This window comes from Ostrinia nubilalis, chromosome 3, assembly GCF_963855985.1.
Source record: "Ostrinia nubilalis chromosome 3, ilOstNubi1.1, whole genome shotgun sequence".
Taxonomy (NCBI): Eukaryota; Metazoa; Arthropoda; class Insecta; order Lepidoptera; family Crambidae; genus Ostrinia; species Ostrinia nubilalis.
Genome location: NC_087090.1, coordinates 5,638,491 through 5,652,366, shown reverse-complemented (window position 1 = coordinate 5,652,366; position 13,876 = coordinate 5,638,491). Strand labels below are relative to the sequence as shown.

The following is a 13,876-nucleotide window of genomic DNA, read 5'->3' as shown; positions in this document are numbered from 1 at the left end:
AACGGATCACATTACACGTAATACAATATAGTTTGATTACTTTATAGTACTGGTATATTACTTACCTACCGCTGACATTCACTTTACACAAGATTATTGATCCAAAGGTTGCATCCAGCAAAATTTTATAATTTTGGGTCCCCAAGGCATTACGAAAAAAAGAATAAAAGCTTTTATGCTCTTATTGCCTTTAAAAACAGTCACGATAATTTGCAAAAGCTAGTAAATCAATGCAGGCTTTAACATCGGAGCAACTACATCATTTACTTTCCTTTGTAGATATTATAAATAAGCATGAATGTGCAGTGACTGTAGAATTTACCGTATGGAAAAAGACATTACGTGGTTTGTTACACTTCTCCTTTTACTGTCGCCAAGTTATAATAACTTGGTTAAGTATTTCAGCTATGGTATAAGTCGAGATTATGAATAGTGATAGCGCTACATGTAGCGGCGAGAAGGTAGTGGTACCTTATTTTGTGGTAGTGGTACCTTATTTTGTGGTAGTGGCATCAACTCGAGAGTAGCGTACCCACTGCGCGTCCGCGTCAGGGGCAGGCGCGTGTCGTGCGATTTTATCGCATTACTTATAGAAGTCCCTAACGAGATGCACTATGCTATGTCGCTGCCGCCTCCAGATACAGCTCTTAGATAATCACCCACTCTAAGGTACAACGTCGTTATGACACCGCAAAACGTTCTTAATGTGCGTCATGAAACAAACAGCCAAACAATCATGACCCGATCAACGAAATCTGCACTTCCCTCGCAGGTAAAACAAAGGCGGGTTTTCTTTAAAAATAATAGCTTTTCTATAAAGAAACGCTGGATTTTTTGACAGAGTCGGAACAGACAGTACAATTGGTGGAAAGTCGAGGCGGTGACGACAACGCGAACAATACGAACACAATAGCGCTAAATTGTTGCATGACTCGAAAGTTTAGTTTCTATGCCAAACAAACCAGGAATACATGCGATCTGCAAATTATCCTTAGATTTCATGTTAAAATATTGCGTAAGCTTTACTAAACTTGACTTGTTTTGTTTCATGCGACCTGGTGTATCATGGGCTCATAGGATCAGGTATGTTACTAGCTAAGCACTAAAATACATTTAGTCATAATATGCATAATATTTTTAAACTTGTAATTTATTTAATTACGACTCTACCTAAAAAGCGCTCAATAATCTATGGGTTAGTAATTAACTTTTATTTAATTAAGGCTTCGCTGAAACGTTGCCCCGGAACTGTTTGGTAGAGCTAGATAAATATACTTAGTCGCCTGCTATTTATTCTTACTCCTAATTGTTATGTTCAATTGTACTGTTGTAAAGTTAAATTTTATAAGACTACTCAAGTATAGTGCATAAGTACGTGTCTACGTTATTTGGTAGTTAGCGTTCTCTTTGATCTAAAGAGGTAATATAGGTTTTGTCATAGCGTAATTTTGGAGGTAGAGTTTCAAATAGATGCTTGAACAAGTCACTGTAACATGGAACATGACAATACACAAGCCGAGGGCGCGCCGGCCCGTGGGGTTCTGGTCCTGAGTGAGTGTGATGTTTCAGTGCGGCTATCTCGAGGGCCTGCGCTCATCACTCGGTGGCTGGACGCAGAAAGTTAAATCATGGTACTGGGGAAGACCTCTAGTAAGTGCCCCGCAAGTTCGCCGGCGGAACGAGCGAAATGTCCTAGCACATTGACGATTCTTACATTTGCACGATATTAAAAAAAACTCTTTAAAATCTAATTGGAAAATTATCGCTTCTAAAACGAAAAGTCTGCTTAATGTTAGAAAATTTACTTAATGTATGTTTTCACTTCTATTTCGATGCACTCATTCGGTGTTATTTTAACGCATTAAATATTTCATTTGTTCTATTAGTTTTATTTTAATGTAGTGACGCACATTTAAGTAAATTGATTTATTTGGTCGTATCATTCCGGTAATCATTAGCCTGTAGAATGTTGTTTTGGATGGATTGAGCTGACGTACTGCATGAAAAAATAGTAGGTACGAATTTATCAATCAACTCATAAAGTTTGTTTCAAGATTAATGTTTGTGTGATGTTAGAAAAATCATTTTCTATTATATTTTATTTTCGCGATCGTAAAGACTCATGTAATGTATGAAGTGCATGGTGGCGTCTACGAGTATGCACTGCAATTTTTTTTTATAAAACATTTTTCTTTCGGAGCTTACTCTAAATTACGCATTTCGTCATAATTTTGTATATTTTGCTTCATGGTTGTAAATTGACTTAACCTGGTTTTATTGATATTCATAAACAATCGGGATAATGACTCTCCATGAATACATTGAACACTTGTAAAATATACCCACTTTGAACCACGCCACCGAGTGATCGAAACGCATGATTCTGAGCCTCCAGCACACATCTCACTTACAGCTTCTCGATACATTCGACGTATAACAAGTTATCACTTTACATTGTTGTAACTGAGAGGCACACGGTCGTAAGTCGTACATACTGGTATAGTTGTGGTTCCTGGGAGAGGAACGCGGCGTGCTCGGAGTTACTGCCCTCTGCCACCCAGCTACACACTACAATATTTTTGAGCACAACTTACATTTAGAGGCTGAATAACTTGCTGTTATTAGCATAGTAGCGTAACAGTTACTTAGTGTGGATGTGGTATACATAGTAACTAGGATTAGGTACTGTATCTCATTAATGTATTTTGTAAGTAATTTAGAAAACTCTACATACTCGGAGTTATGTCTGTGCATTGTCGTTGTTAAGTTTGAGTGACGTTTTCAGGAGTTGGCTCATAAGTTGTCGAGAAGTTTCGACATGAAAGAGGAGGGAGGTGCGCTTTTAGAGGACCGGGGAGGGATCCGGAGACATCAGTCGATGCAGCGCTTGCAGCATGGTGATGGGACTCAGATGGACGACGGCCGGGCGGCCCGAGTGGTGCCCGACCATCATGGAAACCTCCACATAACAGTCAAAAAGACAAAACCGATACTTGGCATAGCGATAGAGGGTGGCGCAAATACTAAGCATCCGTTACCCAGAATAATAAATATTCATGTAAGTAATTTGCGCCTACTGAACCGGAAAATATAATGTACTCGTACTACCATTACATGACGCAAAGCAATGCTTGTCTACCTACTTAATAAAGTTACTAACATAAAAGAAATTGCATATAATTTAAGGCTGTTTTAACAATGCTTCGCGTTATTTTAGCAGATACTATTAAAAGCTAGATTTATCTCTAGCCCTAACCACAAAGTAATAATTTTATTATTTACATTGCCTACAGAACTCTATCTATTTGTAACACGGCAAAAACAAACTCCAACTGGATGAATTATTTAACTATGTATGTATATGCTACATACATTCTTTAAAAAATATCCACTTGAGAGCACAGCCGCAACGAATAAGAGCACTAGCTTATGTAATAAGCAGTTAAGTATAGTGCTTCGCTCGGTATGGATCCAGCAAGGGGCATGTTTGGATGCTGAGTACGAGCATTTCTAGATACCTGCCTTCTCTGAGTCATGGATATTGTACCTACTAAGTAGAGCACTCTCTCTTTACATAGTTTTGGACTTTGATATTGAATATTTTTGTTAAGAACATTTTTAACGCTACTATGATCTCCAAAAACAACTGGCGCGAGCCTTACCTTAGCAACTGAGTGGTTAAGAATAGGCTCCCAAGATAGATATGTATTAGCTCAATCTTTGAACCAATTAAAAAAAAGAATCACAATAAGAAAACTTCATGCAAGGAAGGAACAATGCAAGGAACAAATTGCAGGCTTCTTTAAGGCTGAGTTTCACCACCTCATTTTACCCCTATCCGTCCCCCGGACACGGCCTGAGCCGAGGTCCGAGCCTACCGTGGCGCCCTCAGGCCGCGTCCGTAGTCCCCTCGATCGGGCCCACTAGAGTGAGCCCGCCGTAGACTGGACTTTGGTCCAACACCGCGGTGGGCAACCCTTTAGTTGGGTTCGCCACTGATCGGGCGCCTTATGCGCTCGATACGGCCCGATCGCGAACGTCGGTCTGCGACCGACGCGGACGAGCCTGGGCTAGTCGCTTCGCGAAGCCCACACTCGGCCTCGTCGGCACGCGCACCGACGATCGCCAAACGGTTAGAGTACTTTCTGCAACTCAGCCTAACAGTTGTCTCAACTCCCTTAACAATGTAAGGCAAAAGTAGGCCTTAGAACCATCTCTACTTGCGATTCTTGATGTGTACTGACTGCTGATGATGATGACGACCGTTCCAGGAGCACGGTGCGGCGTACGAGGCAGGCGGGCTGGAGGTGGGGCAGCTGATCCTGGCGGTGGACGGGCACCGAGTAGAGGGCATGCAGCACCAGGACGTGGCGCGGCTTATCGCGGAGTCCTTCGCGCAGAGGGACAAACCCGTAAGTAGTGCTCAGAATGAGGATAAGAGCTAGAGAGGATAAGGATAGATTGAGACTTTACCCATAGGAATGAGGAAAGAAATGACAATCATGAGAGCTTTAAAGTGTGAGCTGTTTTGAAAATAATAATGATATAGGTTCCTAAGTATGATATTGCTATTGAGTATCAAAGCAGCCGTTTGGCAAACGAATGTTCGCAAGATGAAGTCCCATCAGAAGTTTGCAATTTTATTTTTAAGTTCAATCAGTTTGAAATATGGCTTTTGTGTGCATCCCTATCGATTATAGACAGACGCAGTTACTTACGCATTTCTTATGATATTAGGTACAACTACATCAAATATTTGTGTTGTACTCCTAAGTTTAATAGAGGTACTAATTATCCCGAAAATACGCCTATATAGTGTTAGGTACGTAGGTTTCGTATTTCTCTACATCCGCTAAATAAATCACCCATATATCCACAGCCAGTATTGAAAGGCGTAATATAATAAACTGTATTCAATACGACTCTTGCAGAGCTATCGGCATCTGTGGTCACTTACGTAATGCTTTCTTTGATTGTGTGCGGGGAGATAAGCTTTTGAAACACCCATTGTATTTGCGATGATTGAATACAACTATACAACTTGCGTTATGTTGGCACTAGTTTTGCAGCCTCCCACATAATCCTAAACAGGAAAATGGGTAATGAGTGAAAGTCTGAGATTATCTTTGCGCAACAGTTTAATGAATGATTATTAATATGTTTCTGTAATAGCAGACGTAACTTCCAGGATATCGAGTTCCTAGTGGTTGAGGCGAAGAAGTCCAACCTGGAGCCGAAGCCGACAGCCTTGATTTTCCTGGAGGCCTAACATCTACTCTCCCTCCCCGCCAGCGACCCTCCGGCCGCGCTGGGCACCGCGACGCCGGGGGTCGACCTCACCGCTCACACCACGGAATAGCCAATTCCAACCTGCGCTGTCACATGCTCTTCTAAACGCGACGCTGAACTGAAGACAGCTCCGATGAAACCGTCTTTCGTAACACTGAAACACGCGTCTTTCGTTACAATTACAGTCTTTTGTAACCCTGGACATGCGTCTCTTAAGCAAATGTTATAAGAATTTTGTAAAAAAGCATATCAAAACCGTAATTATGTTTTTAATATCCGCATTGAATAACATATATTGTAAAACCTTGCGATTATCACAGTTGAAACAAAATCATATTCGTGTGATTACGATCATTTGTAATATGGGATGTCGCAAACGTACCCAATTGGGACATAACAGCGATTCCGTTATGTCGTTCTCGTTTTTTGTTACCTAACTTATGTGTTTTCGATTATTAATAAAAGATGAAGTTTTCAAAAAGACGTGCTGTATGTGTGATCATGCAATACAAGCTCTCCAACGAGGAGGTATCAGACATTTGAATCGGAGCCAAACAGTCAGCGAATACGCGTTTTGCTCTACAAAGAATCACAGCTATGAATGATGATCATTGATGGGCGACCATAAACAAGACGGCCATCGCAACGGGCTGAAATGGGGACTCGCCACAATGGCGATACGACGCAGGTAAACTAAAGGCTATACAAAATTAATGGCACAAGGGAGGCAAAACTATTTTTTACATCTCGACGATTGTCCAGAATATTGGAAATAAATTAGTTACGATGCACACTGCCCGAGAGGTTTTTAACATTTCTTATAACTAAATTACGTCCCTCTTATCTAACGGGATATTTCGGGTAGGCTGAATGAAAATTTTGTAAATTATTTTCTAGAAGTAGAGTCTAAACCAATTTTACCAGTAGTCAGTGACTGAATTTTATAAAATAAAAGAAATTCTCCTACTTTTACCAATTTATGATAAGTTCATCTCGAAATCACACATTTTAAAATTTTAAAGTAAATTCGCAGGTAGTTTCGGTCGATTCGATTCCGTAACAATTTTTTCTAGAACTAGAGTTGTAAAGAGATGACGATAACATAGATCTTATTACATTATTTTTGAAATGAATCGTGCTAATGTTTCATTGATTGGCAATGGTGCTATAAAGAGATCACACTTGAGGGAAATTCGAGTCGTCGTTTCATATTCACATTAATTAGTAGTTAATCAGTAGAATCGATCGCTTCTCGACACGGTCATCCCACAGGGGTCACGAGGGGTCATCCATGTGCCATCAGTTGCGTTGGAAGGGTTCAGGTCAGGTCTCGCGGGGCATCTCATCCCAGATCGTTGCATCGGCGCGGGCGCCGGTCCGCCGTCTCATGCAGTAGCCTTCATCGTCGTCATTGGTAGAGCAGAGCTTGCAGCACGCGACGCGCTCCTAAGCAAGCTGTTCACGTTTAAACATGCTGTCATACTATTTTAGTTTTAATCTTCAGACATTAGTTCAACGGAAGTAACGTTATATTGTTTTCACTTCACTTATTTTAAGTTGAAAGAAATCGTTTTACCATTTCTAAAAGGTTTCAATGCTTTTAATAGTTTTAGTATACCTAGTTATCAGTATTTTGTTTCTGTAATTTATACCTACCTACCACTAAAATTGCTTTGAACGCATTTATCAGTTTGCTTAGTGAAGCTACGTACAGAAGCGTCAGACATGTCATTCCATCAGGTAGATTTGCGGTGAGTTAAGGAAATTATGGCGGAGAGGGATTTTAGCCCACTCTTTTAATTTATAAGTAGATAATAATAAATGTGTGCAATATAATCAAATGTTTTGTTAGGTGTTTAAATCAATAAATATTTTTTGTCATAGATATTGTGCGTAGATTGTCACGGGGTGACATTTTATGAAACTGTATAACTGAAATATTTTAAAGATACTAAATATTTATTGTATATATTGTGGCACCTACGTTATCGTATGCATACTCCCGGTGTATCAATGTGAGAGTGGCTAGTGCTTAACTAATACAACTGTAGATATTGTACACGTTCCAACCATCGCATTATTCGCGTATTTGTATAAAATGTAATATGCTGTAACTGAACCTCATTAATTTATATAAACTGAAAGTGACCGTTGTAAATAAATATCTGTATCTGTAAGCTGTAAATATCAAATTTGAATGTATTGTAAAATAAAATTATATTGAAATATTTATTGAAGTTCGTGCCAAAAGCATTTTACAATCCCAACAATTTTTGCGTGTACTTACAGTTGATGTATTGCGGATGATTCCGCGACTCTACCAACCTCTTACCGTACACTTTGCTAAAGAAAAATACCAAGGAGTGACTTGCATTAATATGAATCGTGATAAAAGTAGTTTTTCTGAAGTTTCTGGTGTTATAAATAATAAAATAGTACTTCAGGTATAATGCAGGTTGTATCGATGTATGTAATATAGAGATGTAGAGCCAAATTTTAATAATATCCCGACCAAACCGCCAAATAACTAGATGATTCGGATAAATTTTGTATTTTGCGACATTCATATAGACAGGTTTGAAGTCACTTCTGAATTTTTCTTATAAGCACACATCAATCTGGTGTAATTGGAAAGGTCAAACATCTATTATTCTTGTACCTATCTATATAATTACGTAATAATTTTGTTAATAAAACATTAGATAATATCTGGCCAATATTTACATTTTATCAAAGTCACATTCACAAGTTATGCTTTTTACTTCTTGTGTAACATTAGTAGATATTCATCATCAAATGTAAAGCATTGCTAATTAGAATCTTGTTACTGTTTTCACCTTGAGACCTTTACCTTACACTAATGTTACAATTGTTAAAAACATTGTCATTCTCCAAAATATAATTTGATCTCTTTATTAAAAATGAAAACACTTAATAATTAATTATTGTTAACAGAGTACCTTTGCACTGAAATATTATATATATACTGTATATTTTGTACGTGTAATAATAATTAATTTTAACTTATACCATTTACCTATAATAAGTTTGTATGATTATAACACTTAAGTATACATTATTATGGCTTGGCCCACGCGCCTCGTCTATATTTGAGTCAATTCATCATTTACGTATGGAACACGTCAAACCAAAAGCAATTTTAAAATTAGTGTGTAAGAATTATTTTAATACTTTGAAACTGCAACAATTTTTATTATGTCCCATTAGTGTCGACCATTTTATTTGTTTGACAGCTTATCCGTTATCCACCACTTCGCCTTTGCTCATAGCAGAATGGACCCAGTTTGCCGTCTTTGTTACCTACATGCGTTTCAAAAACTTTCAGGCGCGCCTTGTGTAAAATTTAATTTAATTTTCTGTCAACACAAAATATAACTCGAGAAAAAACAGCAGAACATCGCTAAAATCGCGCCTGATAACTTTATTTTATAAGATCCACTAAGATGATTTGCATAAAAGTTACTGTAGGCGCTCTACAATTTGTGCAGTAGAATTTCAGTTCGTGTAACTATGTAAATGGTATGAAGTCGTATGGTAATCTGAATTTTAATACTACGAAAATACGCCTCCAGATTTATTAATTAGAGGTATTTATTACAATAATTAATATGACACAATTATTTAGACGGCAAACTAGGCACCTCTGCACAGTGTTTTTTTTGACCCGAAAAAGTGACATTCTGTTTTTATCACTAATATCCAAAGTTTAACTTATAATTAATGTTAGACTAAAACACCCAGGTGACAAATAGCTATAGATTATTTTTAAAAAAATATTTAAGAAAATTTATTTTGTACTGGGTCAAACTACAATTTTATTATTATTTAAAGAAACGTACACACTAAGCTTCTCTTTGCATTGCAGGTAGGTAGGTTGGTGTATGGCGAATATTATTGCACCTATAATTATTTAAAAGTAGTTATAGGAACGACAGTATGATTATTTTTTAAATTTAAGAAATTATTATTTTTCTCTTTTTCTAAGCCGAAGTAGAATCTCTGCTTAGGTCAGATACATTTATTAAAATAAGCTCTATCACCTATAATTTTTCTATATTCTAACTCGGCCGCAATTTCGAGAAAAAGTATTTTTTCCAAAATGTTAGGATTGTCACAAAAAATGACCTTACGTAGTTCCACTTTCTTTAGGGTTCCGTGGCCAAAGGATGCTGCGGGACATAATTAATATTATGCAAATATAAATACCACTCCTGATGATCAAGAGTCTTCATATATCTTAAAAGATGATGAAGAAACAGTATTCTTGAGCACTGATAGTAATTTAATTGATAACCTACCTAAGACAAATTAAACACATAATTAGGACCGATTAGCATCCTTTGGCCACGGAACCCTAAAGAAAGTGGAACTACGTAAGGTCATTTTTTGTGACAATCCTAACATTTTGGAAAAAATACTTTTTCTCGAAATTGCGGCCGAGTTAGAATATAGAAAAATTATAGGTGATAGAGCTTATTTTAATAAATGTATCTGACCTAAACAGAGATTCTACTTCGGCTTAGAAAAAGAGAAAAATAATAATTTCTTAAATTTAAAAAATAATCATACTGTCGTTCCTATAACTACTTTTAAATAATTATAGGTGCAATAATATTCGCCATACACCAACCTACCTACCTGCAATGCAAAGAGAAGCTTAGTGTGTACGTTTCTTTAAATAATAATAAAATTGTAGTTTGACCCAGTACAAAATAAATTTTCTTAAATATTTTTTTAAAAATAATCTATAGCTATTTGTCACCTGGGTGTTTTAGTCTAACATTAATAATAAGTTAAACTTTGGATATTAGTGATAAAAACAGAATGTCACTTTTTCGGGTAAAAAAAAACACTGTGCTCTGCTGTCTTGCAGCGCCATAAAATTGGCACCCATGGTTGTATCCTAATATTATTCTAAGCCGTCCATTTATTTTCGCGTTGATTTGGTCTTCACTAAGTTATGGGATTATGTGAATTTTAAATACTATGTACTCGACCTTAGGTAGTGTTCGATATGTTGGAAAACAATTCACAGGAATAATACTATGTACTTATCGCAAAGTTTAAACTTCGCGCAGGCGTTTCGTTGAGAAGATCTATGTTGTAGTCTGTTGTTAAGTTTGTCGTTGATGACAAAAATATATTGTTATCTAGATATGTCATTGTTTTATTACTTTCCTATGTTATGCATGCAGCAGTAGGACTCTATACCAGGGCAAAATTCTCGTGGTACAGTGTTTGTAACAAACCTCCTCCATATGTCTAAGAATGGGACGTTTATACCTCTAGGTGATAAGGTTTACTTACCTATCACGAGTACAAAGTCGCGGGCACAGCTAGTTTGCATTAAAAATAAAGATGATGAGGTATTATACCTATTAATTCAACTAACCGCACAGTGTTCGTTATCCTAAATTCACATTATTCTGCATGGAGTCAAGTGTAATTAACAAGATTGAGTTTAAATTGATTTGCAACCACAACATAATGAAAGTGGCTCAAAGTGGTTTGATCCAGACTTTTTAATCGATTTCACAATATTGGTTCATAAATGATATTCTGCTCTTACTCTATGCATAGTAAACAAGTCAACAAGTTTAATGCATAGTCATTTACTTAATAGGCGAATTAAAAATCGATGATATTGATGTGAAAACGTAACTAACTCAATTTCAAATTAGTTGTACAGTCGCGGAATGAAAAGGTTCGTCACCTTAGTGTCGGTTTTCGCTTGCACTAGGTTACTGTAAGAGTCAAACCTGCCAACATAACAGTACAAGAAACAGTGCTGCTAACATTTAAATAAATATGACGTTTTGCTAACGAATAAGGTTTTGCTTTGTTTATTTTTCTATCCCATCAGTGCGATGCAATGATGACATTGACCAATATTGACAATAGTTTTTTTTATTTAATAGAAATAATAATGGCAGGTTGAACCAACAAGAAGGTTTTAGTTTATCAATCATAATAATCTTCTTGACAAGATAAATAGTCATACAACTTTGATCTGAATAATTTTGAACTTTACTGACGAACAGTTAAAGATTATTTTCTCTAACTCGAGATTATTCTGTAACATAGTTTCAAAAGGTAATATGTGCTCGCGATTCGTTGAAGGAATCAATTTGAAAACTGACGAACCTTTTCATTCCGTGACTGTACATCTGTATAATCATATAAATGTTTATATCACAGTATAGTATGTGAACCTTATTCAATCGTAACAGTACCAAATAACCAGTAGAGTAATCGTAAATTTGCTCAACAAGATGCCGAGGCGCTTGGTTATTAGATTTAAAAGTTTTCCTGTTGTTGTAAATGTTGTGTGTAAAGTCGTAAATACATAGGTACTTAATCTGGCAGACTAAAAATGTAAGACATAAAACATTAACTGTACGGACACACATATTTACAAATGCAGAATACTTAAGATAACATTAATGAGGCGCACTTGTAGGTATTAGTGGTATTAGCCTCTGAAAATCACGTAAAATCACAATCATCGCTATCCATTGTAAGTACTCTGTGCTTCTACAAGAGGGTAGGTAAGCGTATCACTACATGAAGCACAGTCATGTTCCATAGCGTTTGTGTTCACAAAAATACCACGCAGTGGTAGTAGGTATGCACGCAGAGGACGCATAGCATGCTTCAGTAACACAAACGTATGCATGCACAACTAAACTTCTTATTATCATCTATTGTGAGGGTAGAAACAACAGTCACAACAATTAAGTACTGCTAGACTTAATCAACCATCATAATAACTCATTTTTGAAAGAGAAATCAACATGAAATCTGTGATTTTCGCTTAATCATAACTTTTTCAAATCATTTTACACGTTGATCAGACTTGAGTAACAAATGATCATAAATGAGCATTATTAAGTAATATCCATTCAGCACAGTAAGCCGAGCGAGATTCGCATGCTCCGCTAGCTTTTCAATTTCCACGTAGGTATGTATTTCTATATGTGAACGACGCTGCTCGTGTCGTACCTTGACACGCTTTTTTCAAACGTACAGAGCGGTTGCAATGAATGTTCAGAACGGCTGCCAGATGTATAAATATAAATATAGACACTTGATATTTGATCCCATATAGATTAGGATAATCTGAATGGAGAGGTGAAAATACTTGATTGTAGGTACAGCATTTGCGATTTGGGATACGACAACTTTAGATATTGAAATAGATAATTAATTTAAACGTAAAAATAAGTTAACTTTAATGTAGTGAGTGAGTACTAGGTTCAATTCCAGTCAAAGTAAACTTATTTCAACATCCAGAGAGGGGTATGCTGAAACAAGAAAGTAATAATTTGAGCTTTATTGGTTGGGTTTTATTTTGGCGGTCAAGCTGTAGATCCTGGCTACACAGGAATTGCAGCGGAACGAGAAGTGGGAATAGTTCTGCATAGTGCATTTATTTTCATAAGATCATGACCACCGCGTATAAGTTGTCTGTCTTAATTATATTTTTATTAATGGAATATCTGTTATGTTAATTACTTAAACAAATAATTACAATTTACGTTCGTAAAGCGTCTTGCAGCGTGGCTGACGCAATGGCCGCTCTAGTAGAATCAGCTGACCCGACCGCGCACGAGACTACAATGGGCCCCCGCGCACGCGACCGCGCCTCCGCTACACACGATTGGGAGGTGGCTGATTAAACAGTCAATGAACTGATTGCGTAAATTGTTTACTATCTTTGATTGAATCGAAAGCAAACCAAAAACTTTAGGACGCGTAGTCGTTTCAAAAGCTCAACTTAATTCAGCTGAACTTTAAAGCACTAAACTTTAAACTACTAGTAGTAAATAACTAATAGTGCTATGTCTAAGTAGATTGGAAAACCCCTCACCATTTTTCAGGGGAAGTTTAAGCATTTTGCACTTTGTACAAAAATATCCGTTTTGAAAATTAATAGGTACAGTTAGATTTGTTACAGACCAACGATTGCTATTAAAACTTTCGATATTACGATTTCACCGCCTATTTAGTAAACTTTGGTCATTTATTTAATTTATATTTTTATTTAGGTACAGAATTTATAAATCCGTCCAATACTTGCATCGTCTCTACCATTTTGTAGCCGTCAGCATTTCTACGTTTCTGACGCAACAATCGTACAAGCCCAGTCAGCGCCGTAGTCGCTGACGCTGTAGCATCGGCGGTGCATGCCGCGCCTCCATGATCCGGATTTAGAATTCGAATTCAAATCAAAAATTTGACCTTAGTGGGAAATCTGGGTCAATAGAAATCGTTGAGTACGTTTTACGTTTTTACACCTATGCTCTACTATCATCAGAACAAATAGTTTTTTGGTGTAAATATTTTAAAATGTAACAAATTTTTACAGCACGAATATGCTTATTCCACAAACAACTGATGACTTTCTGTCGTTTTTCAAACCTGATAAAAGCAATTATTTAACTGAAAAAAATTGCCTAAAATTATTTACAACATTGGAATGAGATAAAAATAATAATTAATTAATGTTCTTTTTATAAATAAGTTGGTTAAGTACTTCAATCCCCAGCAATAAAAATATGAAAAG

The 13,876-nt window shown here is 36.7% G+C and overlaps 1 protein-coding gene across 1 annotated transcript in view; it reads left to right on the top strand.

Annotated features, from left to right (window-relative positions):
- The window catches only part of LOC135088148 (whirlin), a 64,575-nt gene extending 54,108 nt beyond the window's left edge, over window positions 1-10,467 (top strand). The window contains exons 11-13 of the mRNA XM_063983032.1: window positions 2,786-3,058; window positions 4,272-4,412; window positions 5,293-10,467. Coding sequence (XP_063839102.1) covers window positions 2,786-3,058; window positions 4,272-4,412; window positions 5,293-5,394 — 516 coding nt within the window. The 3' untranslated portion in view covers window positions 5,395-10,467. The remainder of the gene's footprint in view (window positions 1-2,785; window positions 3,059-4,271; window positions 4,413-5,292) is intronic.
- The last annotated feature ends 3,409 nt before the right edge of the window (window positions 10,468-13,876 follow it).